Source organism: Artibeus jamaicensis, unplaced genomic scaffold (genome assembly GCF_021234435.1).
Source record: "Artibeus jamaicensis isolate MK-2021 breed Jamaican fruit bat unplaced genomic scaffold, CSHL_Jam_final contig_685, whole genome shotgun sequence".
Lineage (NCBI taxonomy): Eukaryota > Metazoa > Chordata > Mammalia > Chiroptera > Phyllostomidae > Artibeus > Artibeus jamaicensis.
The window spans coordinates 25,454,605-25,482,433 of NW_026521924.1; the positions used below are offsets into that span (position 1 = coordinate 25,454,605).

General features: G+C 55.8%; 2 protein-coding genes across 4 annotated transcripts; one reads left to right on the plus strand and one right to left on the minus strand.

Moving 5' to 3' along the window:
- Positions 1-1,932: 1,932 nt before the first annotated feature.
- Positions 1,933-27,771, minus strand: MATN4 (matrilin 4). 3 transcript variants are annotated; one of them, XM_037164669.2, is made up of 10 exons: positions 27,349-27,771; positions 11,479-11,592; positions 10,207-10,776; positions 9,432-9,554; positions 7,381-7,503; positions 7,163-7,285; positions 5,019-5,432; positions 4,772-4,924; positions 2,317-2,424; positions 1,933-2,234 (listed from the first exon to the last, which is right to left on the minus strand). In XM_037164669.2, the coding sequence occupies exons 1-10, from the start codon at positions 27,416-27,418 to the stop codon at positions 2,176-2,178; spliced, it is 1,857 nt and encodes a 618-aa protein (XP_037020564.2). In that variant the 5' UTR covers positions 27,419-27,771; the 3' UTR covers positions 1,933-2,175. The 3 variants fall into 3 exon arrangements, with proteins under 3 accessions (XP_037020564.2, XP_037020565.2, XP_037020566.2); XM_037164670.2 differs by lacking the exon at positions 27,349-27,771 and adding an exon at positions 14,002-14,026; XM_037164671.2 differs by lacking the exon at positions 27,349-27,771 and adding an exon at positions 12,476-12,506.
- On the plus strand, positions 13,353-22,202 carry RBPJL (recombination signal binding protein for immunoglobulin kappa J region like). The gene is made up of 12 exons (XM_037164423.2): positions 13,353-13,358; positions 13,933-14,078; positions 15,351-15,476; positions 16,443-16,513; positions 16,688-16,803; positions 17,113-17,287; positions 18,999-19,136; positions 19,534-19,643; positions 19,902-20,054; positions 21,190-21,345; positions 21,471-21,574; positions 21,657-22,202. Exons 1-12 carry the CDS (start codon positions 13,353-13,355, stop codon positions 21,934-21,936), a joined length of 1,581 nt encoding a protein of 526 aa, XP_037020318.2. The 3' UTR covers positions 21,937-22,202.
- Positions 27,772-27,829: the final 58 nt, after the last annotated feature.

The window sequence follows — 27,829 nt, forward strand, 5'->3', positions numbered from 1 at the left end:
CTGGACCTAAGCTTTCCTGGCATTGTCGCCGTCCTCTCCTGCCTGCCCACACTGTTACTTGGATTCTTTCTGTCCTTGGGTTAATGGGCTTTACTGAACTGAGTCCTCTGTAAGTCTGCTATCCTTTGAAGCAGGAGGGGTGTAAACAAAGAAGCAAAGGCTAGCTACCCAGTGTGGGGGGGACATTCTCTCCTAACCAAAGGCAAAAGGGGGTAGGTAAGAGGAAAGGGAAATGAGAGCAGGGAGGGGGTTGGAGATGGGGAAGGAAACTGGCACCTGTCAACAGGACACCCCTGGTAAGCAGCAGGGCTCGTCCACAAACCCAGGAGTGTGCCTGGGGTGGCGGGGCCTGCAGAGTGGCGGAAGGGCCTGAACACAAAAGAGGGCCTTACAAAGAAAGGCCACCCTGATGCCTTACTCCCAGAGACGATGCCAAAAGCCTGATGTAGGACTCAAGCCAGAGCTTCAGGCGCCATCTACTGGCCATTGAGCAGATTACAGGATAAAAGAGAGGATGGGGGAAAAAAAAACGATAACCACAGATGGCAGTCCCCGCCAACGCCAAAGGAGGGAGCCTTGCCTTTTTGCTCTGGGTGCCACCCCATCAGGTGACCTCCTCAGTTCAATCAGACCCGCTAGGCAGCTGCCCGACCCTGGGGGGCTTCTCTCACCTTGTGATCTTGGGCAGCTCGCCCTGCCCTCTAGGCCTGGCTCCCCAACTGTAAAATAAGGGGTTGGGCAGGTGAGGGTCACAAACCAGTGAGTAGCACTTTAGCCCATCTAACCCTCAGACCCAGGTACATCTCAATCATCCTGTCCCCACATACTCCCGTCACTCCTAACCCCACATCATTCACCTGTAACACCTCTCCCCCCATGGCCACCTGCAGAAATCCCAGCCATAGGTTAAGGCTTGGCTGGAAGGCCTGTAAAATGGGGATGATAAAGGCAATGATTCCTGCCTCACAAGGTGGTTGTAAAGATGAAATGAAAATACCTGCAAATTACTTAGTGTAATGCTCAAGAATATGTTAGCTATTATTGTAAGAAGAATTAATAGCTACCACTAATTGAGAGCCTAAGATGTGCCAGGGAAAATGTCAGATGCCTTAGAATACTTTCCTCAATTCTCACCCTCACTTCTGGGGGGAGCAATATCAATCCACATTGCACAGATATGGAAACACACCCAGAGTCGTCTGCCCACAATCACTCCAGGACTGGGAGCATTTTAAATCTTTGCATGTTCTTCCACGCACTTGGAAAACGGTACTGGTCTCTGATCTTTACCGCAGAGGGCTGGTTGTAGGAGTTTTGTTTCAGGAGCGGAGGCAGAGGCCTGCTCTGTGCCAGAGGTCCCTCTGGTACCCTCTCTTCTTCCTACCTAGTGCAGGAGGGAGATAAAATCCAGACAAAACTCACCTATCCGGCCCCCACTCAGTCTATGAGGGGCTCAGTTACGGCCTTCTATTTCCTCACCGACTCTCTCCCCGCCCCCCCGTCCAGTCCTAGCAGCTTTTCATCCAGATTTGGGGATTTGGGGGTACTAGGAAACTGGCAAGGCCAGAGAGTGAATCATTCATTCAACCCTCTCTAGTGAATGGAGGAGCACAGACTTGTGCAGACCCCAAGGGTTCCCTGGAGCCCCCTCCCTTCCTGCTGCTTTCAGAAGGAGTCGTCTGTTCTAGGCTAAATAAACAAGGAGGGGGAAGCAGTGCCCGGTTCCCTGCCCCCTAGGCCGACCCCCGCACAATGCGCCTTTCTCCGGCGGAGAGCGGAGACGCCGCTCGGGCGCCGCTGGAGCGCACTTCGTCTGGCCCCCCTCCCCCTGGCGGCACAGCAATACCCACACACCGACCCCATGGAAACCAGTTTTTTTTTTTTTGTTTTTTTTTAAGAAAAAGAAAACAAAAAAAAGAAACCCAACAAAGAACTGAGCGCATCAGCACGCGACAAGGGCCCGCGGATCTAGCATGCGCCCCTGTCCCCCACAGTCAGGTTTGCGGGCCCGGAGAGGCCAGCTCGAGCGCAGTGCTGGGAGCCCGCCAGCCCCGTGTCTCCAGCAGCCCGAGCCCCAGGGGCTCAGGCTCACTCGGCCCCCCGCAACCCGACGGCACAGGAGGGTCCCTACAGTCCTCAGGAGCCGCCCGGCCCGGGTCCCGGCCACCAAGGCCCTCACATATGGGTAGCCAGCTGGCTCTCCAGATCCTCCAGGCGCGCCGTCAGCTGGGCGAGTGAGCTGTTAAGGAAGTCGTTGGGGATCTCGGGGGTCCCGCCCCCTTCACCCCAGCTGCCTCCGACATCCCCAAAGGATATGGTTTTGAGTCAGACTCTCGAGCGCCCCCAGCGTGCGGCCCTGGAACTCCACGAGGCTTTCACATTCACAGGGACTCCGAAGCTCTGTCCCCGCGCTGATGCCCTCCTCTGCCAGCCGGGCACAGAGAGTTGGGGGAATCAAAATCTGCAGGAGGACCAGCCTGCCCTGGCCGAGGCCCTCTGATACACCCCCACCCAGACTGTGGCTGGCTGTATGAGCTTTGGGTTCAAACAGACCTGGGAAGAGTCCCAGCTAGGTAGCTATGAGATATTAGAAACCTCACCCAACCTCCCTAAGCCTCAGTCTCCTCAACTGTAAAAATGGATTCAATGAGAAAACCTATTCATTTGGCTGGTGCTGAGGATTCTAGGATATGCGTGTGCACATCTTCGGAAGAGTGTTTCTCAACACTTCATGCATCAATCCTGTGCCGGGTGGTAGCTGCAAGCCCCATGTGGCTATTTAACACTTGAAATGTGGCTAGTGTGACTAAAGAAGTAAAATTTGAACTTTGTCTAATTTCAATTCATTTAAATCAAGTGGGCACACCTCACCCGTGGCTGTCTTACTGGCCGGTGCGGATCCAGAGCACCGCCTGGCACAGCAGACACCTGAGAGAGTATTTGAACTAGGCCAGCGGTTCTCCAAGTGTGGTCTCTGGCCTGGAAGCATTGGCACCCACATCTGGGAAGCTATTAGAAATGCAAATCATCAGACTCCACCCCAAACCTCCGACTCAGAAACCCCAGGCTTGGAGCCCAGCCATCTGCTTTCAGCCAGCCCTCCTGCAAGCTGTTGTTTTAACTTCTGGGTGAGTCGGATGCCCACGGACGCCTAAGAACCGCTAATTCAGGTCTACCTCTGACACGTTCCAACATCTCTAAAGTCAAAATAAGTGCCTTACGGTTAAATTGGGCACCTGCTTTTTTCTTAGCTGTATAGAAAATAATGGTGAGTTTGACGATGGATGTACCTTAGATGTGCTGCCATTCTGTACACATGTGCCATTTTTAATGTGACGGGACATGCCCAGGCCATGATCTAGAAAGTTATCTCTCAATCTTGTATGTGCCCTTAGCAAACTCCTGTCTGTCACGTCATTAAATGGTACTGAGGACTGTCCTGAAAAAAACTCTTCGCAGAGAAGGAAACCAAGGGCCAGAGAGGAGGGAGGAGCTGCCCAAGGTCATACAGGCAATTAGTGAAGAGCCTCAGAGCCCAGATTTCCCTTAGAATTCTAGAGCTGGAGGCAACCTTGGGCAGCCTCCTCTGTTACAGAAGAGGGAAGGTAAGGCACAGATGGGGGCTAAGTGACTTGTCCAAAGTCCCACCGTGTGGGACATAAGAGCCAGGACAGAAAGGGCTGTGAAGGAACAGTTAATCCAGGGCCTCCACAATACACCGGCTCATTATTAGAATTCGCCTGTGTGTGTGTGTGTACGTGTGTATATATGTATATGCATATACTATGCACATGTATGTCTGTGTGTGCAGCTGACCCTTGAATAAAGTGGGGGTTAGGAGCCCTGATCCAGTGCATGGTTAAGACTCTGTGTGCCACTTAAGTCAGCCCTCTGCAGGTGCAGACTCCCGCTGCAGATGGAAAATACAGCTGACCCATGAACAGCATGGATTTGAACTGGGCAGGTCCACGAATAGGCATATTTTTTAATCCACATATAAGTGGACCTATGCAGTGCAAGGGTTGTTCAAGGATTAACTCTGTGTGTGTGTGTGTGTGTGTGTGTGTGTGTGTGTGTGTGTAGAATTTTCCAGGCCTGGCCCAGCCCTACTCTGGTGGCAGAGCCTGAAAATCTTGAAGAAGAGTTGCATCTTAGTATAGATTCTCTGGTAAAATTGCCCCCCAGGAACCCCCCCATGGGGCCTGCACAGCACCCAGGTCTGACAGCCCCTTCCCCTCCACAGAGGGTGCTGCCCCTCTTTTCTTCAGTGAACCCCCGAAAAAAGTAGACAGATCCCAGTCATGGGCAGCATCGTGCAAGAGAAAATACACAGCTCTGTGTGCTCAAAACACATGGGGTCCTGCCACTCTGTTGGGTCTGCAAAGCCGACTTTCAGCAAGTTAATAAAATCTATGACGTGACTCCACTTAGAAATGCTGGGCTTGGCGTTCCTTTGAAAAAGTTCCCCCAAATTATTCTGAGCACCCACTAATATTTGGGACGGGTAGCTCAGTCTAGTGCCTCTTAAACATTGACATACACATGAACACCCTGAAGGCTTGTTAAAGTGCACGGCCTAATTCGTCAGGGCTGGAGAGACTGGGAATGCTGCGGTTCTGCGGGGGCGTGGACCCCGCTTTGAGTGACAAGGCTCCGTCCAGCGGCGAGCCCCTGCCTTGGCTGTAACTCTGAAAGGGCTGGGGAGTCACCAGTAAGGGGAGAGAGCAGAGGCTGGGCAGCGGGAGGAGCTCCCCCAGCCGGAGGCGCTCACCGGGGCAGATGCTGCCTTTGAGGTTCTCCAGCAGGTGCGTCATGGTGCTGAAGTCGGGAGAGTAGGACACGTGCAGCTCCGCGGGCTCCGAGGCGATCTCGCGCAGCTCCTCCTCCACTGCCTTGCCCACGCCCACGGCGTACATGACGATGCCTACAGGGGAGACAGGGGGTGCCCTAGACCTCAGAAAAGCCACCTCCCCGTGTCCAACCCGACCCCAGGCCGGTGCGTCCAGCACCAAGCCCACCTTCCTCCTTAGCGCGTGCTGCCCACACTGAGATGTCATCCTGGGAGCGGCCGTCGGTGAAGACCAGGCCCACGCGAGGCACGTTGAGGAAGCGGGGTCGCGCGCCCTGCGCCTCGGAGAAGCTGTGTTCCACCATGTGGCGCAGCGCCAGCCCGGTCATGGTACCGCGCTCCATGTACTCCACCGCCAGGACCGCCTGCTTCACCTCGGCCGCCGTGCCGTAGCGGCCCAGCGGGAACTCCGTGCGCACCCGGCTGGAGAACTGCACCAGCCCCACGCGCGTGCCCTCGGGGGACACGTCCAGGAAGTCCACGATCTGGTTCACAAAGCGCTTCACCAGCTCGAAGTTCTGCGGGCGCACGCTCTTGGAGCCATCGACCAGCAGAACCAGGTCCACGTGGCCTTCCCGGCACCCTGCACAGCGAAGGGAAGGAAGGTCTTGGCGGGAGAAACCAGTGCTTTGGCTGGCAGCGGCCATCTGCACATCTGGGCGTTCGTTCACACAGCACACTGACTGTGTAACAGACACCGTGTGTGAAGGGCTCCCCGTGCTGGGCACTGGCATGACCTGCTCTTGTTACCAGCTCACCGTTTAACCTTCACCATTTACTGGGTGCTAAGCACAAGCCAGGCGATCTGCTAAAAGCATCTTTTTAATAATGATGATAATGAAAATGATGCCCGCAACCACAAGAGTTACCATTTATTGATCATCCACTAGGTATCGGACAGAACTCTAAACACTTGGCCAGTATTAACAATGCTAAACAAAAACATTACTTGTCAGCTGACCGTGCACCAGATGCTGCACTGGGTGCTTTATATATTTTTTTCTCCATCCTCCCAATAACCTTGGGGACTGTCCCCATTTTCTATAACCTCAGGTTCTGGAGGCTAAAATGCTTTGATCCGAATTTTGTGGCTATGAATGGCTGAGCCAGGATTTGAAACGAGGTCTCTCTGACCCCGAAACCCACGCTCCCAATCCCTCAGCAGTGTGGACTCGTCCGTTGTGAGCCAGGGACTTTGCCGGCCCTGAGGAAGGTCCAACAATCAATGCAGCTCAATCCTGACCTGTAAGGAAACCAGGGCAGAGCAGAGTCGTGTCGGACGTGCCGTGTGTTACCATTAAGGGAAACGCTAGAATAGAGGGGCTTGCAGAGAGAGCCCGTGGGAAGAACAATTCACTTTTCCTGGAGCTGGCGAGGAAGGCTGCACGGAGGTGGTGACATTTGGCTTGGTCTTCAAGGATGGGTAGGAGTTCTCCAAGGCAGGAAGGGACATTCTACATGGTGGGGACAGAATGTGCGGAGGCAGGGAAGCTGAGAGCTCTCGACGCATTCGGGAGTGCGCAGGACAGGGTGGCTAAGATGTTCAGACAGGTTCATGGGTTTGGCTGGAGCCAGACTGGAATGAGCTAAGGCAGTGGTTTCAAAAACATGACCACAACCCACAGCAAAAATGATAATAACACATTGTGACATACTACACATCATTAAAATTAAATTCATGAAGCAATGCTTGCTCTTTCTACATGCTGTAAACTCTGTTTTTTCTCCCTTCCTCTTTTTAAGATTTTATTTACTTACTTTTAGAGAGAGGAGAAGGGAGGGAGAAAGAGGGAGAGAAACATCTGTGTGAGAGGGGAACAGAGACTGGTTGCCTCTCATGCACATCCTGACCGGGGACCAGACCCGTAACCCAGGCATTAGCCCTGACCGGAAATGGAACTGGCAACCTTTCACGTCATGGGCGGGCACCCAGCCAACCAAGCCACTCTGGCCAGGGCTCTCTCTTTCTTTCTAATGCTGGCTGTAATCCCCTAATTTGATTTCGTTATCCACTAATGTGGTTGCACCCAGCATCTGAAAACTCAGAGGTAAGGCGTTTGGTCATAATTCTGTAGGTAGTGGTGAGCCAAAATGGCTTTTGAGCAAGAGAGGAGTGTGATCAAATGCGTATTTTAGGAGTTAACTTTGACAACAGGGCAGAGAATTGAGGCAGGGCACGGCATGCCCTCCACGCCCCCGTCACCACCACCCACACCCACGCACATTCACACCACACTCACAGCAGACTCAAGGACGCTCCGAACGTGAGCAGGAGGCAGGGACAGACAGAACCCCCTCCCAACCGTAACTCACGGCTACAGCTCTTGCCGTCTGCCTGGAGCTGCCGCCCATCAGGGCACAGGCAGTGGTAGGTGAGGCCCTCACTCACACACTGGAACTCACATCCATGGTCCACGCCATTGCAAAGGTCCCGAGCTTGAAGGAGAGACAGGTCAGGATGAGTCAGGGTGGGCTCCACAACCAAGACCCCCGCCCCACCCCTCTGCACAGTGCAGGAGACCCCTCCTTACCCTGACAGCTCCTCCCATCAGGCAGCAAGTCGTGGCCCTCTCTACAGCGGCACCGTGGCCCGCCCAGGGTGCTAACACACTCCTGCTGGCAGCTGTGGTTCCCGAAGCTGCAGTGGTCAATGACTGGAGGGAGGAGGAGGAGGCAGTGAGGAGTCACTCCTGATTGGAGCCTCCGGGACTTTGGTCTAGGATGCTAGTGGGGGGCGGGCCTCCCTCGCCCCTATAGCTCCTCCAGTTCTACAGGAGTACAAAGCCAGCTTGGCAGTGACAGAAATATGAACCTGGGCAGCTGACACAGTGGCACTCACAGCTCTGGGTGCCTTCAGCACACAGGTCAATGACTGAGGAAGAGGGGAGGCTGGCGTATATCTCGGGGCTTTGCTTTTCAGCCCTGACAGCACAGCTTTTCACCGATGCCTGGACCCCAATTCCTGAAGATTCTGACTTAGTCTGGGGTGGTCCCCAGGCATCTGTGATTTCTATAAGCACTGGCCTCCTTCCTCTGGGCCAGGGGGCTCTGCCAACTCAAGCCCCCAGAGTGTCCCTTACTGAGCCAGGAATCTGCAGAAGACAGAGTCCCTGCCCTGAAGATGCTCACTGGCTAATAGAGGACCACACTCTGCCACTTCACCTGCCCGCGCCTCCATTTCCCCCTCTGCAAAAGGGGAGTATAACAGAGGCGAGCAATTGCTATTCACAGCTTCCTTCCAAGGAGGCCATGCTGCTGCCCAGTTGAATATCCTGCTGAGTTTCAGGTGCAAAGGTGGCCTAAAGCTGCCCTGGGCAGTAGGGCTTGGGGAGAGGTGAATTAGCCTGCACACAAAAGTGAGAGTTTGGGGTTTCTAGAAAAGAGCTGGAAATGAAGAAAGGAAGGAAAAGAACAGACAAATAGTGTGAAGATGAGTGACTCTGTGGGTTGAAGATGCCAGTAAACAATCCTTGGTAGAGGAGTGACTGAGGGCTTTCAGGGTCAAGGGTGCTTAATATTCAATTAGAAAAAATGGATGTTTCCTTTCCTGTGTGTATGTTTGACTTGACTTAGATGTAATTCACACCTCTGTTCACCGCCTCTTTTGTAACATGAAAATATGAAGGAAATGTACATACACACACACATGCCCTTGTGCTCACAAGTGTGTAAACTAAGAAAGAGGCTGATTTACACATATAGAACAAGGGCAGCTGGTGTGAGGGCGAGAAATTGAGGGAGGAGCCATAACCTGATTGAATCCAGCAGGAGCTCAGAGTGAGGGGAGACCACAGAAAGGAAGCGCCTGGGGGCGGATTGGGATGTTCACGGGTCATCACATGGGGCTTCAAGCCAGTTTTGTTCTAGAAACAAGAAGATGCCAGAGGACACCTGGGATAGGGGAACCACCTGACCTCATTCTCCAGGTTCTTGTGAGCCTGAGAGATGACGTACACATTGCACGGAGCACAAGATCTGATACTGACTTGGCACCCAGTAAATGGTAGCTGCTGCTAAGATCAAAGGCAAGGACACGCACGCACATGAAAAAGAAAGTCCCGGTTGTATAAGTAAGGCATTGTGTGCCTAGGGCTTTCAGGAGGCAGAAATGAAGACTCAGGCCTTGAAAGGCTGGCAGGTGCAGAGCGGAGCAGCAAGAGGGCCCAGGTGAGCAGCCAGGGGCGAGCTGAGGTGCAGCAGGAACTGCAGCATGACCGAGGCAGGGGTGGCGGTGCCCGGAGACCCTAACTGAAGACCGCAGTGGTGTCCAAGTTACGGCAACTGTGAAGATGTGCCTGGAAGACACGAGCCAGTGTGTTGGAGCCCGGTAGGAGATGAGCCAGAAAGAGTGGACAGAAGGAGGCAGAAAGCATGCTTAACTGTGGGGTAAAGGTTTCTAGCCCTGGTCCCACCAAGGACTTGTGTTACTCCAGGCATACCTTTCCTTTCTTAGACCTGTAACATGAGGGAGCAGGATTTTACTTCCAAAGGCCCTTCCAGACCTACTGGGCTGGTACTGGGGCAATGGGGAGCCACAGAAGGCTCAGGAGCAGGGGGATTGCAGGGCAGGAGTCGCTCTCACCCAAACAGCTCTTGTTATCTGCTGCTAGCTGGTAGCCCGGGTTGCAGGCACAGTGGAACATGCCCGGGGAGCTGACACACTGGTGCTGGCAGCCATGTACCCCTTCTGCACACAGATCCTTTGCTGAGGACACACAAGAGTAGAGTCAGCAGGGAACAGATGGGCAGAACCCCCCAGTAAGAGACAGCTAGATGGGGTCAAAGGCAGGAACCATGATCAAGGATGCCCCTAGGTGGGATAAGACTCATTTGAGAAGGGATGAGCCAGGTCGGACAGCTTCAGGACAGAATAGGGCCTGAACAGCACCGCTAATGGGCTCATAAGAGCGGGGCGGGGTTAGATGTGTCAATAGGACAGGGCAGGACTACCCAGGGGTAAGACAGAAAGGGGAGAGGGACTGAATCAAGATGGGCGGAGTAACTCAAGGCTGTGGGAGGAGCTAAAATGTGAGTGGGCGTGGCTGGGACACGGGGGCGGACACGACTCCTCTTGGGAGTGGACTCTTGCTCTCAGCTTGGACGGGCAGTGTTTCCCGTGTTGGACATTAAGCCTGTGGTAAACCACGCACAGCTCATCCTGGTAGGGAGACACGCCAAATGTTGCTCCTGGTGGGCGAAGCCTAAGTGAAAGTGAGTAGAGCTGGCAGGTGACACAGCGCTAGCGTCAGGCCTGAGCAATTCTGGTGGGCGGGGCTAAAGCTGGAGTGGGCGGGGCCATCCAGGATGGGGCGGGATTCTAGGCAGTTCAGCCTGGACCCAGCACTCTCCAAGCTCACCACACAGCCGGCCCTGGAACTGCAGGCCAAACTCCTGGATAAGGTCGAAGGACTCAACCAGGAAGACGTGCTCGTCCAGTGGGTGGGACGCCATGGCGCGCAGGGAGCCCACGTCCGCGCGCTGCACCCCCACCGCATAGATCTCAATGCCGCGGGCGCGCGCCTGCGCTGCCACCTCTGCCACGCGGTCCTGGGGCCGCCCGTCGGTCACGATGACAGCGACTCGTGGCACGCGGGCCTCTAGAGGACGCGCACCTTCGGCCACGCTGAAGGCCACGTTCATGGCGTACTGGATCGCCAGCCCGGTCATGGTGCCCTGCGCCAGCGGCACCAAAGCACGGATGGCACGCTCCATATCCTCGCGGCGCGAGAACGCACCGAGTCGAAAGACACTCTGCACTTGACTGGAATACTGGATCACGCCAACACGCGTAGCATTGGGCCCCACGTCCAGGCCGTGCAGGATGCCCACCAGAAATTGCCGCATGGTCTCGAATTCGAAGGGGCGCACGCTGCGCGAGCTGTCAATCACAAACACCAAATCCAGGGGCCCAGTACGGCACCTGGGACCTGCAAGGAGATCAGAAAGGACTTTCTTAGGTCAGCAACACGTCATCTCCGAGGAGATCCCCCGGGAAACCTAGGGCGGAACGGTGCTATCCCTGCATAACAGCGCCCCCACAGAATTAGCCCACCAAATGCAAGTTACCTACATTCACTCGCCCAGCATTTGCTGAAGACCTGGGCTAGGAGATTTCACCACTTTCCTTTCCTACAGCTCTGAGGGCTATTCTGAGGAGGTATTTACCTATTTGGGAGAGGGAATTTTGCAAATTCAAATGCCTGTAGGGGCCAAGTAGACAACATAAATGAGTGAACTGGTAGGGTAGGGTGGTGGACGCCCAGAGAGCCTGTATTCTTTCTAAATTGGGCAGCTCCAGCCAAATACTGCCATGCAGTCTTGTGGACCCCATGTTAGCAGACCCTTGGATTTTTCAAGAGAAGTCCCAAATCGGGATTTTTTTATGTGTGACATCTCCTGATTTTTCCATTAACTTTTAAAACTTCAGCACCAAATGGGCATTCTGCTATTTTGTTATCTCTAAGCCACTTACTACCCAGGAGGACACTGAGGCCCAGAGAGGGGAAATGGTGCATTGGGAGCCATTGCCGAGCATATTAAAGCTCTTGCGTTTCTCTCCCCAGCAGGCCTAGCGGGGTGCAGGCAGAAAACCCACTTTTGTTCCTCTCCCCTCACTAGTGAGGGCTCACCTTCGAACTGGAGGTGGGTTTCCCAGGGCCAGAGGAGCAGCAGCAACATGGGCAGCGGCGAACATGGGAGGACCCTCATGGCACTTTCGGAGCAGGGAACGGAGGTGTTGGAGCCTGGAGGGAGGCCGGGAAACAAAATCACAGTATTTGCAGAACAAATTCTGGAGGACAGGCACTTGGAGGTGGAGGAGGGCCAAGGGCTTGCTTTACTAATCTTTCTACTTTGGGGTATGCTTTCATAATTATCAATTTTTCAACCCTTGCCTGAGGGTATTTTTTTTCATTTGTTTGAGAGAGAGAAAGAGGAAGAAAGAGAGAGAAGCATCCATGAGAGAGACAGAGAGCAAGAGACCAGGTGCAGGAAGGGACAACACCCTACCCGACTGAGCCACCTTGGCCAAGGTCATAATAATTCATTCTCATTACAGTGAGATTTCTGGGAAACATAAGGAATTCTGCTTTGCAAATACATAGTAGATTAAAATATACACAATTTAAAAATAAAAAGACGTTCCTCTATGCCAGGCACCCTGTTAAATGCTTCCCATGCACTGTGGCATTTAGTCCGCTGACAATTCCTGGGACGGGCTGTTAGTGCTGCCATTATATAGGTTCGGAAACCGGCTCGAAAAGCTTCAATGCTGGTGCTCAAAGTCTCAAGAAAGGACAAGAAAGCGGCTGCGCCAGGACACAATCCTATGACTAGGGGTTTCCAAGGAGAAAGCCATCGTGTTCCATGCCCTCGTCTCCGCGGGGAAGAAAACCTTTGCAGAAGGAAGCCCTTCCCCACTTCCGGTACCCGGTCTGCTACTGCCTAACCGTACAAGGCGCCTCTGTGTGGCTGTCCTTCTGTCTCTCTCTCTTTCATACACACACACATTCAGACACTCATCGCACAACCACAGACCTCAGGGAAGGGCCACTCGCCCTTTCGCTGTGTTAGGAGGGCAGGAGGCGGAGAAGGGGGGCACTGCGTTGGCCAAAACCCACCACGCACTTGAATTTGAGGCTCCACGCCTCCGCTTCCCGCCAGCTCTCAGGAGAAGCAGCCAGGGGGCGCCTTCAAGGTCTGGCCTCATTGGCTAGGTGGCCGTGGGAAGCCTGCATCTGCCCAGCAGGTGCCCCTGCACAGAGCAAACAGCCGGCCAGGAGCCCCTGGGCCTTGAGATAAGACCGAGTGGGATATATCCGGTTCCAGGGCCCAAGGGCAGGAGTGCGCAAGATTCTGGGGACAACGGCACTGGACGCACCCAGAGGGCAGTGAGTGAGCGGCTGGGGGGCCTCAGAACGTGACCATGGATCCTGTGGGGGCAGCAGGTGAGCGCTCACCTTCCCAAGGCCCCTTGAGACTCATGAAAGACTCCCATTGTACAGAAGGGAAAAGTGAGGCCCAAGAAGGCAGCTCGCTGAGCTGCAAAGGAACCTAGGACTCTTTGCTCCCTTTCTTCCTTTTGAGCTGCCTGGCAACCTGACGTCCAGAAGACACAGGACCTCTTTCCCTTCCATTCGCTCCCTGTGCTCCCTCCACCCACCCCCGCGCCCCCGAGCTGAAGCTGCGTTAGCCACTTTTCTATTGCTGTCTCTTGGTAGAGGGGCCAGCCTCCCCAACCCAACCGCATCCCGCCCCTCCCCCCAGTTTCGTGAATGGGTCTATTCTGAGCAAGGTCGAGTGCCTGCCGCTCACTCTAGGCGGCCTGCGCGTCCCCGACCCTCTCCGCCTTCGACTTTCAGGCCTGGTGGAAGAACAGAAATCCCTCCGGCAGAGTCCTTCATGCCCGGGTGACTGAGTCAGATGTGCCAGGGGCCGGAGGTGGGAGGGTGTGGCTTGCCTCCTCTAGCTCTGGCCACAGCTGAGGCCAGTACCCCCGGGGAGCATGCGGGTAGAGGGACAAGGACTCTTTGCTGCCTCTCATCCTTTCCTACTCTCAGAAGCCTCTGGGCCCCCAAATCTTGATAAAAGACTCCTTTATCCTGCTCTTGGCTTGAGCAAACATCTCACCTGGCACCCCACCTGCACCCCAGGAACCCCAGAACGTCAAAATAGCGGCTTCCTCCAAGTGCATCATCTTTCCAACCCTTCATTCTACAGAGGAAGGAACTAGGTCCAGAGAGGGCAGTGTCTCACCCAAAGTCACACAGCAACGCCGCAACGAGGCTGACGCTAGAACCCAGGGCTCCTCGGAGGGGTTAATTAGTCCTGCGTGGAATGAAAGATCTGGAAATGCCTTTAGGGTGCGGGAAGTGGGCTCGCCAGGCAGTTCTGTGACTAACCCAGGAGTTGGTCCAAGAGTGAACACCTTGAGGACGTTCCTGGGGGTCCCTAGGGGGAGGCAGTTAGGAGAAACGTCCCCGCCCCTTTTTGGTGGGCTTGCTGGTGGGGACCCAATTTGAAAAGGATGCCCCAGAAGCGGGGAAGGGCACTGCAGGTCCAATGCGGGCACCGCGGTTACGTAGGGTCCCCTGGTCTGGTTGGCCGCCTGCACCCCCGCAGACCCCTCAGCGCCCCCAGGCCCTTTGACTCACCTGAACCTGCTGGACAACCCGGAGGCGCGGCCACAGAGCGGAGCCGACGGGCGGAGCCTCCCGGGCAGCTGGAACAGGTAACAGCTCGGGCAGCGTGCCCGAGGCGGGGACTGCCAGGCAGCTGGAGGGAGCGGAGGCGGCGGCCGCATTTAACCCGGGCTGGCGGATGGGGAGGGGAGCGTGGGCTGCGACGCCTCCCACCGGCTGGACGATCCCCCTTCCTCCGGAGGGTGGGGCGGGGCCAGATCGGAGCCCCCTGCTCCAGTCACCCTGCGAGCTGCCTCTCGGGCTGCGGGGCTGGAATTCCGTACAGCGGGAGGCTGGGCGGCTACCCACTCCGCAGCCGGAACGCGTTGGAGGCTCCGAGCCACTTCCCCGAGGAGAGCCCCTAGGGGCGGAGCGGGGCCTGGCGGGGCCGCCGTCCGCCTGGCCTTGCTTCCGAGGGCGCGGCCGGCCGTTGCCCTCCGCCGTGCCCTCCAGGAGTGAGGAGAGGCCTCCTGCGGACACTGGTCCTGCGAGGAGGGTATAGGACCAGAAGGTCAGCCTCAAGGTTCATGGTTCTCCCCAGCCAGACCTGGTGGTCCGTCAAAGCTCTGCCCTGACGGCCTTCTTCACACGCTCTCTGCAATTGCTTAAGTCTTGGTTGGCAGTTGCTCAAGTCTTGGGCCCAGCCACCCTCACCCGTCAAAACTTCCAGGCTGGGAAGCCAGCAGGTCCCCTAGGCTCTGCCTGGCCCACTCCACGGGGTCAGTGGAGGCCCTGCGATCAGGGGAAGTAAAGCCGAGAGAGTAACAGGCCCCTGCTCTTGGAAGGAAGGGGGAAGGGAGTGGTACTTCGACCTCGGAATAACTGAAATCCGCCCCCTCCCCACACACACAATTTGGGGGTCTTTCCATGTGCGCAGGCGCCTGCCCACAGGCCAGGGAGGGCTGTCATGCGTGGGCCTAGCACAGGCTCTTCCTCCCTGGCACCAGCACTTCCCCGGGGTGGCTCCCCTCGGGCTGCAGGGAAAGCCACGCGCCCTCACGTACTCTGCCTCCATCCCCAGGCCAACACAAGTGCGGCCTTTGTGCTGCTGGGGCCTCTCCCCAGTGCTCCAGGATACGGTGGGCGTGGAGCCAGACCCGCAAAGTGGCGCCTGGGTGGTCCCGGTGGGCTCTGTGCAGGCCTCACGGAGCACCGCGCCGCCCAAATATTTAGCCCCCGACTTGGAGGCGTCCCCTCCCTCACCCAACACTTCCTCGCTCTGACCACGAGGGGGCACCACTAGAACTTCATCTCATCCGACTAAAGCGCTTCGAGCTCCGTGGCACCGCGCCCTTTGACACTCCCTGCCGCTGGCCTCCCAGGTCACCCCCAGAGCGCACCACAGTCCTGCGGGAAGGCGTGCGCCGGTGCCTGCAGCAGCAGTGCGAGCAGACGGTGCGGATCCTGCACGCCAAGGTGGCCCAGAAGTCTTACGGAAATGAGAAACGGTAGGTGCCCCGGCGGCCCCTCCCAGGTCACTTCAGAGTCCCGCCATATGCGCCCCTGCCCGTGTAGTGTTTTAGTACCTGAGCAGAACCCGTGCCTTAGCTATTGACGGATCACGGGCCTTTCCGCTCAGTCACCTATAATGCCTACTTTGGTTTCAGCAGAACCTCCTTGGGAATCTACAGTCCCCATTCATTCACACATTCATTCATACTTTCACTAACAACTAGTCAAGTTGCTTGTCAAGTGCCAGGCCTTCTGAGCGCCGCTGGGCACTGGGCACCCAGCTGAAGGAGACGAATACAGTCCCCGCTCTCATGGCACCTTCATTCCAGTGTGGAAGAGGCAGACAATGAAGTCCCCACAAGACCCGGATGAGAGCTAGAAGGGAATAGAACAGTGCAATGTGATTGGAAGGGAAGGGGGGCTACTTCAGCTAGAAAGGTCAAGATCACACCTGAACCGAGATTTCGGTGTGAAAATGGAGCCAGGCAGGAGAAAATCTGGGGGAAGCGATTCTGATTAGCAGAAACAGAAAGTGCACGGACCCTGAGGCTGAACCAACTTGGCCCGTTCCGGGTACAAGATAGAGCGGCTGCAGTTTGACAAGGGAGGCTGGGGTTGTAGGAAGTAAACTTGGAGAGGTTGGGGGGGGGCAGATCGTGTGAGGACTTTGAACTGAAACCATGGGCGGATTTTAAGAGGACAAGTGAGGATGGAGGTGGGGAGAAGCCAGTGGATTCTGAATAGGTTTGGAAGGTGGAGTTGAAAGGATTCACTGAGGGGTTGAGTGGGGGGAGTGGAAAAAGAAGGCTCGGATGTGAATGGGGTTCACAGCCACGGAGAAGCCTGGGAGGGTGGTGGCAAAGGTGGAGGGGGGTTCTTTTGCGTCTCTGCTATCACTGAGATGCCTACAAGACAGGCCGGGGGAGATGACACACCAGTCCGGCGCTTACATGTCCCCGCAGGTTCTTCTGCCCCCCTCCCTGTGTCTACCTCTCGGGTCCCGGCTGGAGGGTGAAGCCAGTGCCGGGCCAAGGTGAGGACAGGCTCCAGGACTGGTTGCGGTCCTGGGTGAGGGGGACCACGCAGGAGGGGTGGGAGCGGGCCGGTTCGCAGACGCAGTTTCGCCGCGCCCTCTGGTGGCAAAAACTAGGTTTGCCTTGGCCTTGAGTCCGGAGTCCGTCCAGAGCCTGCGGGCGTCCCTTTCCAGCCCACCAGGCAGGGGAGACGGGGCCCACGGTCTGCGGTTACATGGGACTGGACGGCGCGTCCGGCAGCGCCGCCGAGACGCAGAAATTGAATTTCGAGGAGCAGCCCGACTCCAGGGTGAGAGCACATGGCAAGGGGTCTCGGTCCTGCTCCCATCCTTGCCCCTCCCTCGGGCAGGAAGGCTCATTTACTCCCCTGCAGAAGCCGAACTCTAGGGAAGGGGTTCCCCTATCGGTGGCCAGTATAGGGGGGCCTGGAGACCGAGGTTCTGAGCGCAGGGCGTGCCCCTCCCTGCAGGCAGGGGGCTTGGACCCTGCCCCGTCAAGTCACTCCCGATGGGGCGGTCGGCAGATAACTGGGGGAGGTCGGTTCCTCCCGAGGGTGGACGGCTGAGAAGCGCCGGCTCCATCCCCGTGAACCCCCTAGGAGTTCGGTTGCGCCAAGACCCTGTACATCTCAGACGCCGACAAGAGGAAGCACTTCCGGCTGGTGCTGCGGCTGGTGCTCCGAGGGGGTCGGGAGCTGGGCACCTTCCACAGCCGCCTCATCAAGGTCATCTCGAAGCCCTCGCAGAAGAAGCAGTCACTGAAAAACACAGACCGTGAGCGGGGCGGGGCTTGACCCCGGGGCAGGGAGGTGCGGTCCAGCCTGCAGCAGCTGGATTTAGGAAGAGGAGAGGCCGGGATTGTAGGGGTGGGGTCAGAGTGGAGGAGGCGGAGTCTGAGCCCAGAGGGGCGGGGTCTGCCCGAGCGGGCGCGGTTTAGTTCTGGGAGTGAGAAGTTAGAGAAACAAGAGCAGAGAGAGCCGTGGGGACAGACACCAGACTTAAGTGTATGTGCGTGGGGGGTGTTGGAGCGGGGGGAGTTGAGGGCCCATCGAACGGCCAGCAGCGGGTGCTGAACTGGAGACAGAATAAAAGTGACAATAAATAGACAATAAAAGTGACAATAAAATTCAGTTAAAATATTTCCTCAGGGTCTGCTCTATGCCTGGCTCTGTGCTAGGGGCTGCATCCCTGTAAAATAAGGGATCTGTTCTGGAGGTACACACAGACCAGCAGGGGAGAGGGACCTGCATAGCGGGTCACGGAAGCAGTTTGAGATAAGCACTGTCCTGGGCACCAAGTGACAAGGTGCTGTCACTGTCCCCACGTTGTAGATGAGGCAAATGAGATTTGGAACATCCATCTGTTCATTTGGGAAATGCTCGGGCCTGTCATATTCCAGGCGACTTGCCTAAGACTGACCAGGTAGCAAATAACCCAGCCAGGATTTGGACTGGGGTCAGTAGGATACCGGCGCCCAACTCATACCCCTACATCTCACTTACTGTCTGTCTGTCAGGACCCCTGAAGGCTGTCTCAGGTCTGGCAGTGCTTTGGCTGACCCTTCGTATCAGGAGGGGCCCAGGAGAGAAGAGGTACAGTGTGATGGGCAGGTGCTGGCTTTGCATCTCGGCTCCACCCTTCCCTAGTGGAGTGATCGCCAGCAAGTGGCTGTCTTAAGTAGAGACAATATTATCTACCCCTGAGGATTGTTCAAAGGCTCAAATAAACTACTACCTATGGAGCATTTAAAACAGTACCTGACACACACACACACAAGTACCTATTATTCAATGCCTGGGAACTTGGGTTAAGTATAAATTGAGCATCCACAGAGTGCATAGCACTGTGAAGGGAGAGGGGAAGATGACCTGGTGCGTCCATCCCCCCCGGTGATCAAAATCTTGTCCGGAACAAAGCTGGGTCTCTGCCTCTGTGACGGGCTGGGAGGGGTGGATGCCGAGCCCTGGAAGCACTGTGCTGCTGTTTCCCACCGCAGGGCCTTTGCATAGGCAGCCCTCCAGGCCTTCCTACCTGCTTGGTGCCTTTGTGCTCCTCAGCTGAGAGTGCAACCGCCTCCAGGAAGCCCTCCTTAACCCAATCCTATGACATTAGCCCGAAGTTTCACATTCATGTTCCTCTCTCCTCTCTGAGACCGTGAGATCCTCCAGAGCAACACTGAGTCTAATTCACCCTCTTGGTGCTCAGTGCCCAGCACAGTGCCTGCCACACAGCAGACCCTGAGTGAATACTTGGTAATTCTGTTGATGGACCTGATGGATGCCCAGGCAGCGAGGGGAGCAGGCGCAAGGGCAGAAGCAGGTCTCGGGCAGGCACACCAGATGAATGGCTGTGAAACGTGAATTCTCAGTGTGTCTGGGCCAGTGTGCACAGGAGCCCAACTGGCTCAGGGGACAGAGACTCAGATGTGTCTGGCACGTCCAAGGGACCGGACCAGGTCAGGGCACTGATCTCCCCTCCCTCGCAGTGTGCATATCCTCGGGCTCCAAGGTCTCCCTCTTCAACCGCCTGCGCTCCCAGACGGTCTCCACACGCTACCTCTCCGTGGAGGACGGGGCCTTCGTGGCCAGCGCACGCCAATGGGCTGCCTTCACGCTCCACCTGGGTAACCGCATGGGCAGGCCAGGGCTGGGCACTTCGCATTCACTAGCTTGTTTACTCTTCCCACAACTCCTCAAGGAAAGTAAACTCTGTCCCCCCAGGACTGAGGCTTTGAAGTACAAAAAGCCTTGCTAATGTCCCCCAGGAGTCAGTGATCAATCTAAGCTTCTCTGAATCCGATATCCAGCCTGGTCCCTGGTTCTAGCACCCCCCGGAGGGGGGGGCGTTTGTGAGGATGGCCAGGAACGACCCCTCCAGGATGAGAACCTCAGCCTTAGCTGCCTTCCTACATGCCACCCCTGCCCCCAGGACCCAGGTGTGAGCGGGGTGGAGTCAGAGGCGAGAAGGGCAGAAACTTGGGACCCCCGAAACCCTCCTTTCTTCCTTTCTTTTGTCTTCAGCTGATGACCGCCCTTCCCAGGGGGACTTCCCACCTCGAGAGGGTTACGTCCGCTACGGCTCCCTGGTGCGGCTGGTCTGCACTGTTACGGGCATCACGCTGCCTCCAATGGTATGGGAAGGGGGGGCCCAGTTGCATGCACATGGTGTGGCTCACGTGGGCAGGGCTGGAAGGTGAGGGCCCAAGGCATGAAGACACATGTTCAGTTCTCTGTGGGGCTGGACAGAGGTAAAGGGCTGCTGGCATGGGGGGGGGCGGGGTCTGCCAGGGCCCACGCGGCTACTGCAGGAGCAGAGAGCTGGCTGGGAGGGCGGCCTCCGGGCACCCGGCCACCTTGCCGCCACACTCCCTGCCGCCCTTCTGTTGTAGATCATCCGCAAAGTAGCCAAACAGTGCGCGCTCCTGGACGTGGACGAGCCCATCTCCCAGCTGCACAAGTGCGCGTTCCAGTTTCCTGGTGGCCCACCCGGAGGCGGCGGCACCTATTTATGTCTCGCCACAGAGAAGGTGGTACAGTTCCAGGTGAGAAGCAGAGATTGTCAGCACCAAGCATCTTAGAAAGTCAGGATGCAGACAACCACCGAATAGAAGACCACCATCGTCATCCTAAGGAGCTATACTGCCCCCTAGGGAATGTTGCAATCAGCTATGGCGCGGGTGGCACACACAAGGCCCGGGGTGGAGTCCACCCCTCCACCTTGTTCCATCAGGCCAGACACATCGTTTCTACCCGGTGGCAGCGCCAAGCTCCTTGCTAGTTAAGCAGTAGTTACATTTATACAGTCTTAAAATGACACCTGGACCTTTGAAGGCAGCTGCGAGGCTGATGTGGCCCCTGGTGAAAATGAGTTTGACACCCTGGACTACGGAGAGAGAATCAGAGAATGTAGAAAAAATAGTAATAATATTACTAAGCAATACCTCTTTCCAAAGAATATTAGAGGCATAGAATGTTGGGGTATAAAGTTATAGAATATAAATTAAAATAATAATAAGTAAGAGTAGTATTATTGAGCAAAGACTATTAGCACCATAAAATTTTAAGTCATAGAATTGTAGGATGTGAGAAATTGTTATTTATTATCATTATCCTCAACAGAGGACATAGTTATTGATTTTAGAGAGCGGGTAAGGGAGGGGGAGAAACATCAACGTGAGAGAGAAGCGTCGACAGGCTGCCTGAACCTGAAACCTAGGCATGTGCCCTGACCAGGGATGGAACCTGCCACCTTTTGGTTTACGGGACGATGCTCCAACCAACTGAGCCACACTGTCCAGGGCAAGGGAAATTGTTATTAATAAATAAGCAATACTACTCCCCACGGAAGATGATCACGGAATGCTGAGGGATAAAATCATAATATATAGAAAATAACATAACAGCAATTTTAGAATTGTGGGATGTTAGGGCCTGGAATTGCACAGTGTTAACAACGGAATTCTAGGACCCTAGCAGAATAGACCTTTAGCTGCCAGCTCACCCAGGGAACTCATTGAACTCTGGGAGAGCTTCAGGGTCTTGTCCAAGCGCGCAGGGCAGGTAAACCGCAAAGCCTGGCACTGGAGCCCGGAGCCGGAACGCCCAGGCACTACCAGGCTCCCTGGAGCTGATGGCCACCACTCAGAGCTTCTACCCGTCCCCTCGGTTCTCTCCCAGGCCTCCCCCTGCCCCAAGGAGGCGAACAGGGCGCTGCTTAACGACAGCTCTTGCTGGACCATCATTGGCACGGAGTCGGTGGAATTCTCCTTCAGCAGCAGCTTGGCGTGTACCCGGGAGCCGGTCACTCCGGTGCCCCTCATCAGCACCCTGGAGGTGAATCTGGGCGCCGGGGGGGCTCTGGCCCGCGGACTGCGCTGGGGGGTGGGGTGCTGGGGAGGGAGGGCCGCAGGCCTTGGCCACCCCTTCCCCCGACACCAAGCGGTCCCACCCTTTCCCAGCTGAGTGGCGGGGGTGATGTGGCCACGCTGGAACTCCACGGTGAGAACTTCCACGCAGGTCTCAAGGTGTGGTTCGGGGACGTGGAGGCCGAAACCATGTACAGGTATGGGAGCAGGGAGAGGAGGCTGCTGTCATCAGCCCTGACTGATGTCGCTGCAGTCCTAACTTCCGTGCTCTACCCCCAGGAGCCCCCGGTCCCTGGTGTGCGTGGTGCCGGACGTAGCCGTCTTCGGCAGCGACTGGCGCTGGCTCCGCACACCCATCACAGTGGCCGTGAGCCTGGTGCGCGCCGACGGCCTCTTTTACCCCAGCGCCTTCTCCTTCACCTACACCCCCGAATACAGCGCGCGGCCCGGCCCCCCGGGGCCCCCCCAGCCCGCCACTGAGGCCGACGCCGACGCGCTGCTAGAGAGCATCCACCACGAGTTCACACGCACCAACTTCCACCTCTTCATCCAGACGTAGGCGCGGCCAGGCTGGCCCCGGCGGGTTTCCTGGGGCCTAGGCCCTGCCCTCTGCTCCCTCTGCTGCCTGTGGAAGGGAAGGCCTGTCGGAGCAGCAGCGGAAGGCTCTCCATTGAATCCCCGCCCTGTGCGTCTTGCAGGAGCCACTGGCTCCTCCTTCGTCATCTAGGAAGATGCGACCTGAGTGATGCTGTCTTTGCAGCCAGTCACGAGTGTGGCTCTCCCTGCCTTCACCTCTGTTTCACTCTCCCGATCAAACAATCGCTGTCTTTCTCCCTCAGTAACTTTGTAGCCTCTCAATTTGTGTGCCCCTCTCCCTCCATCTTTGTCTCTTTCTACCTCTGCGCCTCCCAGAGTTTCATGCACCCAGGCATGGTCTGCAGGCCCTGAGGCAGAGCGTCATGGACGGAGTACCAGGTCTGTCCTGAAGCCGCCCTAGACCGCAAAGAGCCGCCCTTCCCTGTACTCCCTACCGCTGACCCAGGCCCTGTACCTCGGCCTGTGCTTGCTCTCTGGCTCACGTCCTTCGTGGCCCCGCTGGTGCCTGGGGCAGTGGGAAGGTCTCGTCACCTTAACTGTCCACGCAGGCACTTCTCTCGCCGGTCCAGCAGGAGGCAGTCCTGAGGATCTCGGATCCCTCCGCTGTGCGAGCAGCACCCCCAATCCAAGGCAGAGTCTAATCTGCATGACCCGCCTGCTCAAGGAGAGAGGTGCCAGGTGACTTCCCTCACCATCCCACACGCAGGGAGGAGACACCATGTGAGGGGCGGAGGGCCTACACTCTGTGCCCTTTCTAAAGAAGACGCTGGCATTCCTGACTCCTGTCCCTGCTGTGGGGGCCACCTGTTGGCAAACTATCCCCCACCCCAGGCAAACGTGCACCCAGGCCCAGAAGCAAACACAGGACACCCAGTAAAACTTTCCCCAGGCAGAACTCCTGGGATCAGCAGGGCAGTAACCCAGCCAAGGCGGGAGCTTCTCCGAACGCGGACGGGGGACCAAGTCATAATCCTCCCCTGCTCAGCCTGCCCACCCTGTGCGGGGTCTGTGCTCTGCAGGGAAACAGAAGAACCAGCCAGTGTCCTGGCGCAGGCGGCTGGAATCAGGGCCACGGTATCATGAGTGCCAGCTGCCCTTACCAGCCCTGCTGGGGCCAAGCGGGGAGAAATGTTCACTCAGGGCTCTCACACACCCCCTTCCACCTCCCCGGAACTCTGAGGAGGGGCTCGTTCCCTGTAAATCTCCTTTCCAGAACATGGAAAACCCCATGAAAAAGAAGATGCCGACATTTCTTGAGAGGTTTGCCCTTTAGACTGGCCAAGGTCTCTGTCAGAGGGCTGAACCCGCTATGACAGGGGAGGAGAAGTTTGTTCAAAGCCCCTCGAGGTCCCTGTGAGTGAAGTCTAGCCAAAGAATGCAGGGCACAAGTTGAACGGGAAGCGTCCCCGACGTGAGAGCACATGCCAGGGGAGCTGGAGCCCCTTGCCTGTGATGGTGCTGAGGCAGGAAGCCACTCATGAGGAGGCTAAGAGGAGTTTCAAAGCACAGCACACAGGAAGCCGGCGCTCAAGGGCCCATCAGCCCTGCCCTCAAGGACTTTCCACTGCCACTCCGCCGGGCAGGAGTGTCGGAAGCCAAGGACCTAGGTTGGCCTGAAAGCCCGGGCCCAGCCGTGCGGCTCTGTCTTCTGCACACCACTCAGCATCCTGGGACCCTGGGTCCCACATGCAAGTCTGTGACCTCGGAGCTCCAGCCCTGGCCTGTCTCTGCCCTTGGAAGTCCTCCCAGCCCTGAGTCTGAGTCCACGAACATCAAACTCTGCAGTCCCACCCTCACAGTCCCTGGTCATCCACCTTTCTCCCCCGCACCATCCTGTCTCCGAGGCCCAAGAACTGAGTCCATTGCTCCTTCCCCATGAAAATAGGCTTCCTCTCCTTCCACTACTGTCCTGCTCTCCCAACTCAGCTCAGGTGTCACTTCCTCCAAGATTTCTCCAAGGTCGGACCTGCCACATAATTTGTGGGGCCCCAGCAAAAGGAAAATGTGTGGTCCCTTGTGCCAAAAGTATTAGGAATTTCAAGACGGACACAGCAGGGCACGAATTCAAGGCAGAGGCCTGCTAAACACAAGGCCTGTTGTGACTGCACAGGTCACGTGCTCACAAAGCAGGACCTGGCTCCAGGCTTTGCACCTTGGGGACAATGCCTGTGGACAACCTCACTGGGACTTTGTCACTCACTGCCTACCTCAGAACAAAGGGCTTTATGTACATGTCAGCTGTCCCCTCTAGACTGTGAGCTGCAAGGGGAAAGGAACTAACCACTGCATATCCTGGAGGGTGCATTATAATGCTTGGGCATTGAGTTGAGGCCCAATAAACATCAAATTGCATTGTATTGCATTGGCAGATTATATGGAGATTGCAAGTACAAAGTGTCACCAGCAGGTGGCACTGTTCCCTTCCTGAAAGTTGAGTTTTCACGTACTTCTTAGGGTCCTTAAAAATATTTACTTTTTCAAGCTCTCAGGATGAGAACCTTCCAGGGTTGAGAATCATTGCTCTCATTCACATTTGCTCCTTGTTTTTTCATGCTTTTTTTTCCATCCTCATCCAAGGACATTTTTTTATTGCTTTTTTAGAGAGAGAAGGGAGAGAGGAAAGGAGAAGCATGGACACGAGAGAGAAGCATGCATTGGTTGCCTCTCGTACAACCCCAGACCTGCGCTCAGACTAGGGATCGAACCCGCAACCTTTTGGTTGTTGGACGATGCTCCAAACAACTGAGCCACACTGGCCAGGTCCGTCCACATTTTTACAGATGGGGAAACTGAGGCCCTGAGAAAGAAGGTCTGAGAGAAGGTTGAGGGCAGAGCCTGATTTGAATCCTATGCTCCTGATGCAAAGTCCGAGGCTCCGAGATTCTTTTAATTCTCTCCCTAACAGTATTTCACACTTTGAGTTTGCTGCTAGATGTAGGGAGAATGGGCGTGTTACAAGGGGCAGGGCGCAGGCTGCGGGGCACAGGGAACACGGTCGGAATCTCTGTTCCAAAATCTCCCGGCTGAGCAGCTGTCCTGCAGCCCGAGGCTCCACCGTGAGCAAGCTATAGCTCTGCGGTTTTAATCTTGGACTTTTGGGTCTCTCTCCCCCTCTCTTCTGTGTGTCGGGTTTCCTCAAAGCACAACTCATAACCACAGCGTGGGTGAAATTTTTAGGTGCCTTCCTCCCTGGGGGGCGGGGGGATGCGGGCTGCTCAGGGGCATGCAGATGGCAGGGGAGAGAGGAAGTGGTTTTAAAAATAATGAAACCAATAACATAATATCTAATAAGTTTTGCAGGGGTCAGACTTGACCACACTCCCCCAAAAGCCACCCCCCATGCCCTCGCCCTGTCAGGCTTGGCTCTGGTCCAGACCACAAGGGACAAAGACGGGGCAGTGGTGGCACAATAATGCCTTCAAGGGTGAAGTGCAAACACCTGCTGTAGCTGGCGCTGGCCACCTGGGGCAGGGGTGGGGGATGGGAGGATCTGGCCCTGTTCTGGGGAAAGGCACGGCCTTGTGAGCAAGCTATTTATGGCTCCTTGTGATTATAAAGTATTAACTGGGAACCACCCTGCCAAGCTCATCCCCCGAGTCCCTACTGACTCCAAACCTCCTCCCCAGACCTGGCTGGGGTCTGAAGGTGCATCATTAGCCCCTAACCCCGGGGAGGGGTATCCTGGGTTCGGCTGGTTTTGCCCTGGTACAGACCTACACTTCTCACACTAATTACCCGTGTACATTTTCAGAGTGGTCACCTTAATGGGAAGGAATTTAGGTCTAGTGACTTGTCAGACACCGGCTACCTTGGAGTTAAAGTGCTGGAGTAACTACGTGAGCTTGACATTCTAGTCACTAAACTGCTCTGTGCCTCAGTTTCCTCTTCTGTCTATGGGGCTGATAGCATTTGTTTCATGAGATAAAATAAGGAATAAAATGAGGAATAAAATAATTAATATATGTGAAGAACTTCCAGTGGGGCCTGGCCCACCGTAACGACTTGGTACAGGCTAGCTGCTGTCGTGGTAACTCTGGAAGCACTTTTAGAGATAATCCAAATATTGCATCATCTCTCCATTTGACAGTAGAGGAAGCTGATGGTGCAAAGCAGCTGAGTGACCTTCTGCATTAGCTTTCTCTGTTGCACAACAAGTTACAGCAAGTGTAGCAGGTTAAACAACACACACTGATTGTCCCAGTTTCCATGGGTCAGGAGTCCCAGCAGCGCTTAGCCGGGTCTCCTGCTCAGGGTCTCCTGAAGCTGTGATTAAGGGCTGTGGTCACACAGTGGTCAGCAAAATTTATTTCCTGGCAGCTATAGAACTCATGGCAACTTGCTGCTTCTAAGTCAATGGGAGAGCATCACTTTTATCAGGGAGGTTCCAGACCCTCTTCTAAGGGCTTTCAACTGATTAAGCCTGGCCCACCCAGGGTAATTTCCCTCTTCGCTAACTCAGAAATCAACTAGTTTGGGACCTTCATGACATCCGCAAAATCCCTTCACTTTCACTCTCCAATGTAGTGACCCCCATCCTATTTACAGGTCCTGCCCACACCCAAGGTAGGAAAAGCACTGGTTGTGGACACCTGAGGCAGAAATCTGGGGGCCATCTCATCTCAGAATCCTGCCTATCCCACTCCCCAAACTACTGGCAAGGGGACATCTGTTTGGCCTGACAGCCTCCCACGCACCACAAAGGAATCACCCCGTGCAAGAGTCAGTGCCTGTGGGAAGACTGGCAGGATCAGGAAGAGACACGGCCCAGCATCGTCCAAAACCCATGTTGCCTTCTGCCCCTTTCTCAGAAATAATATTATACCAGGTTCCACTCAGATAGCTCTTGACCAAGCAGCGGGCTATCATCGCCAGCCTTTAACACGGCTTCTAATGGTTCTCGCCCTCTGCCCTTCTCTAGTCCCCTCCTGCAATGAATAGGGCTGACCTCAGTGACCAACGGCCATTGTGGAGGTGACGAAGTGACTGCTGAGGCTTGGCCATAAAAGGCGCTGTGCCTTCCACCTGGCTGTCTGGGATTATTCTATGCAAAAAGCCACCCCTGCATCATGAGGTCACTCCGTCGGCCCTATGGGGGGTCCACGGCTTTCGGAGAATGAACACCGACTGGCCAGACATCAAAACGAGCCACCTGGGAAGTGGCTCCTCCAGCCCAGTCAAACTTTAGGGGGACCACAGCCATGGCCAACATTTCAAGTTCGACTTCATGAGACCTGCTTCGCTAAGCTGCTCCTAAATTCCCAACCCATGGAAACTATGTGAGATAGTTATGCTGTCATAAGCCTCTAAATTCAGGGGTAATTCTACACGGGAGTAAAGATAAAACAGGGTCCGTTGGGAGCTACTAATACCTTACCCGAAAGATGGCGCTGATGAGGATAATACAGTTTTATGTGTCGAGCACTTGCTGTGTACCAGGACCTCATCTACCTCCCCATCGGCCGCCGGAGCACGAGGGACCAGCTGGAGCAAGCCAAAACCCACACCCAGAGGTCTCACGCCACGCGGCATGGGCCCAGCAGAAGCTTCTACGACAATGGAGTTGGAGACCATCTGCCCTGTCCCAGAGAAGAGCCACCAGCCGCCTGTGGCTACTGAGTCCTTGAAAGGTGGCTAGTGCATCTGAGGAACTGACTTTTAATTGGTTTGAATTTTAATCTACTTATTTAAGTAGCCACATGCGACTAGAAGCTGGTTTTGGGTGGCACAGATGGAACAGATGCGAGGGCTTTGGCCAGACCCACCGTACAAGGACCGCAGACCCCCTTCGCCTGCTGGAGTTAGGGAAAGCTGTGTGGTGGGGTCTCGGGGGTGGGGGGGGGGGGCTTGACACCAGA

Coding starts and splice junctions, on each gene's coding strand:
- MATN4 (XM_037164669.2), bottom strand. CDS start 27,418: ATGAGGTCCTGGTACACAGCAAGTGCTCGACACATAAAACTGTATTAT. Junction 10,777..11,478: donor AACCCACCTCCAGTTCGAAG/GTGAGCCCTCAC, acceptor ATCTCCTTGCAG/GTCCCAGGTGCCGTACTGGG. Junction 2,425..4,771: donor CAAAGGCAGCATCTGCCCCG/GTGAGCGCCTCC, acceptor CCCGGCTGGCAG/AGGAGGGCATCAGCGCGGGG.
- RBPJL (XM_037164423.2), top strand. Junction 14,079..15,350: donor CTCCCGGGCAGCTGGAACAG/GTAACAGCTCGG, acceptor CTGGCCTCCCAG/GTCACCCCCAGAGCGCACCA. Junction 17,288..18,998: donor GTCACTGAAAAACACAGACC/GTGAGCGGGGCG, acceptor CCTCCCTCGCAG/TGTGCATATCCTCGGGCTCC.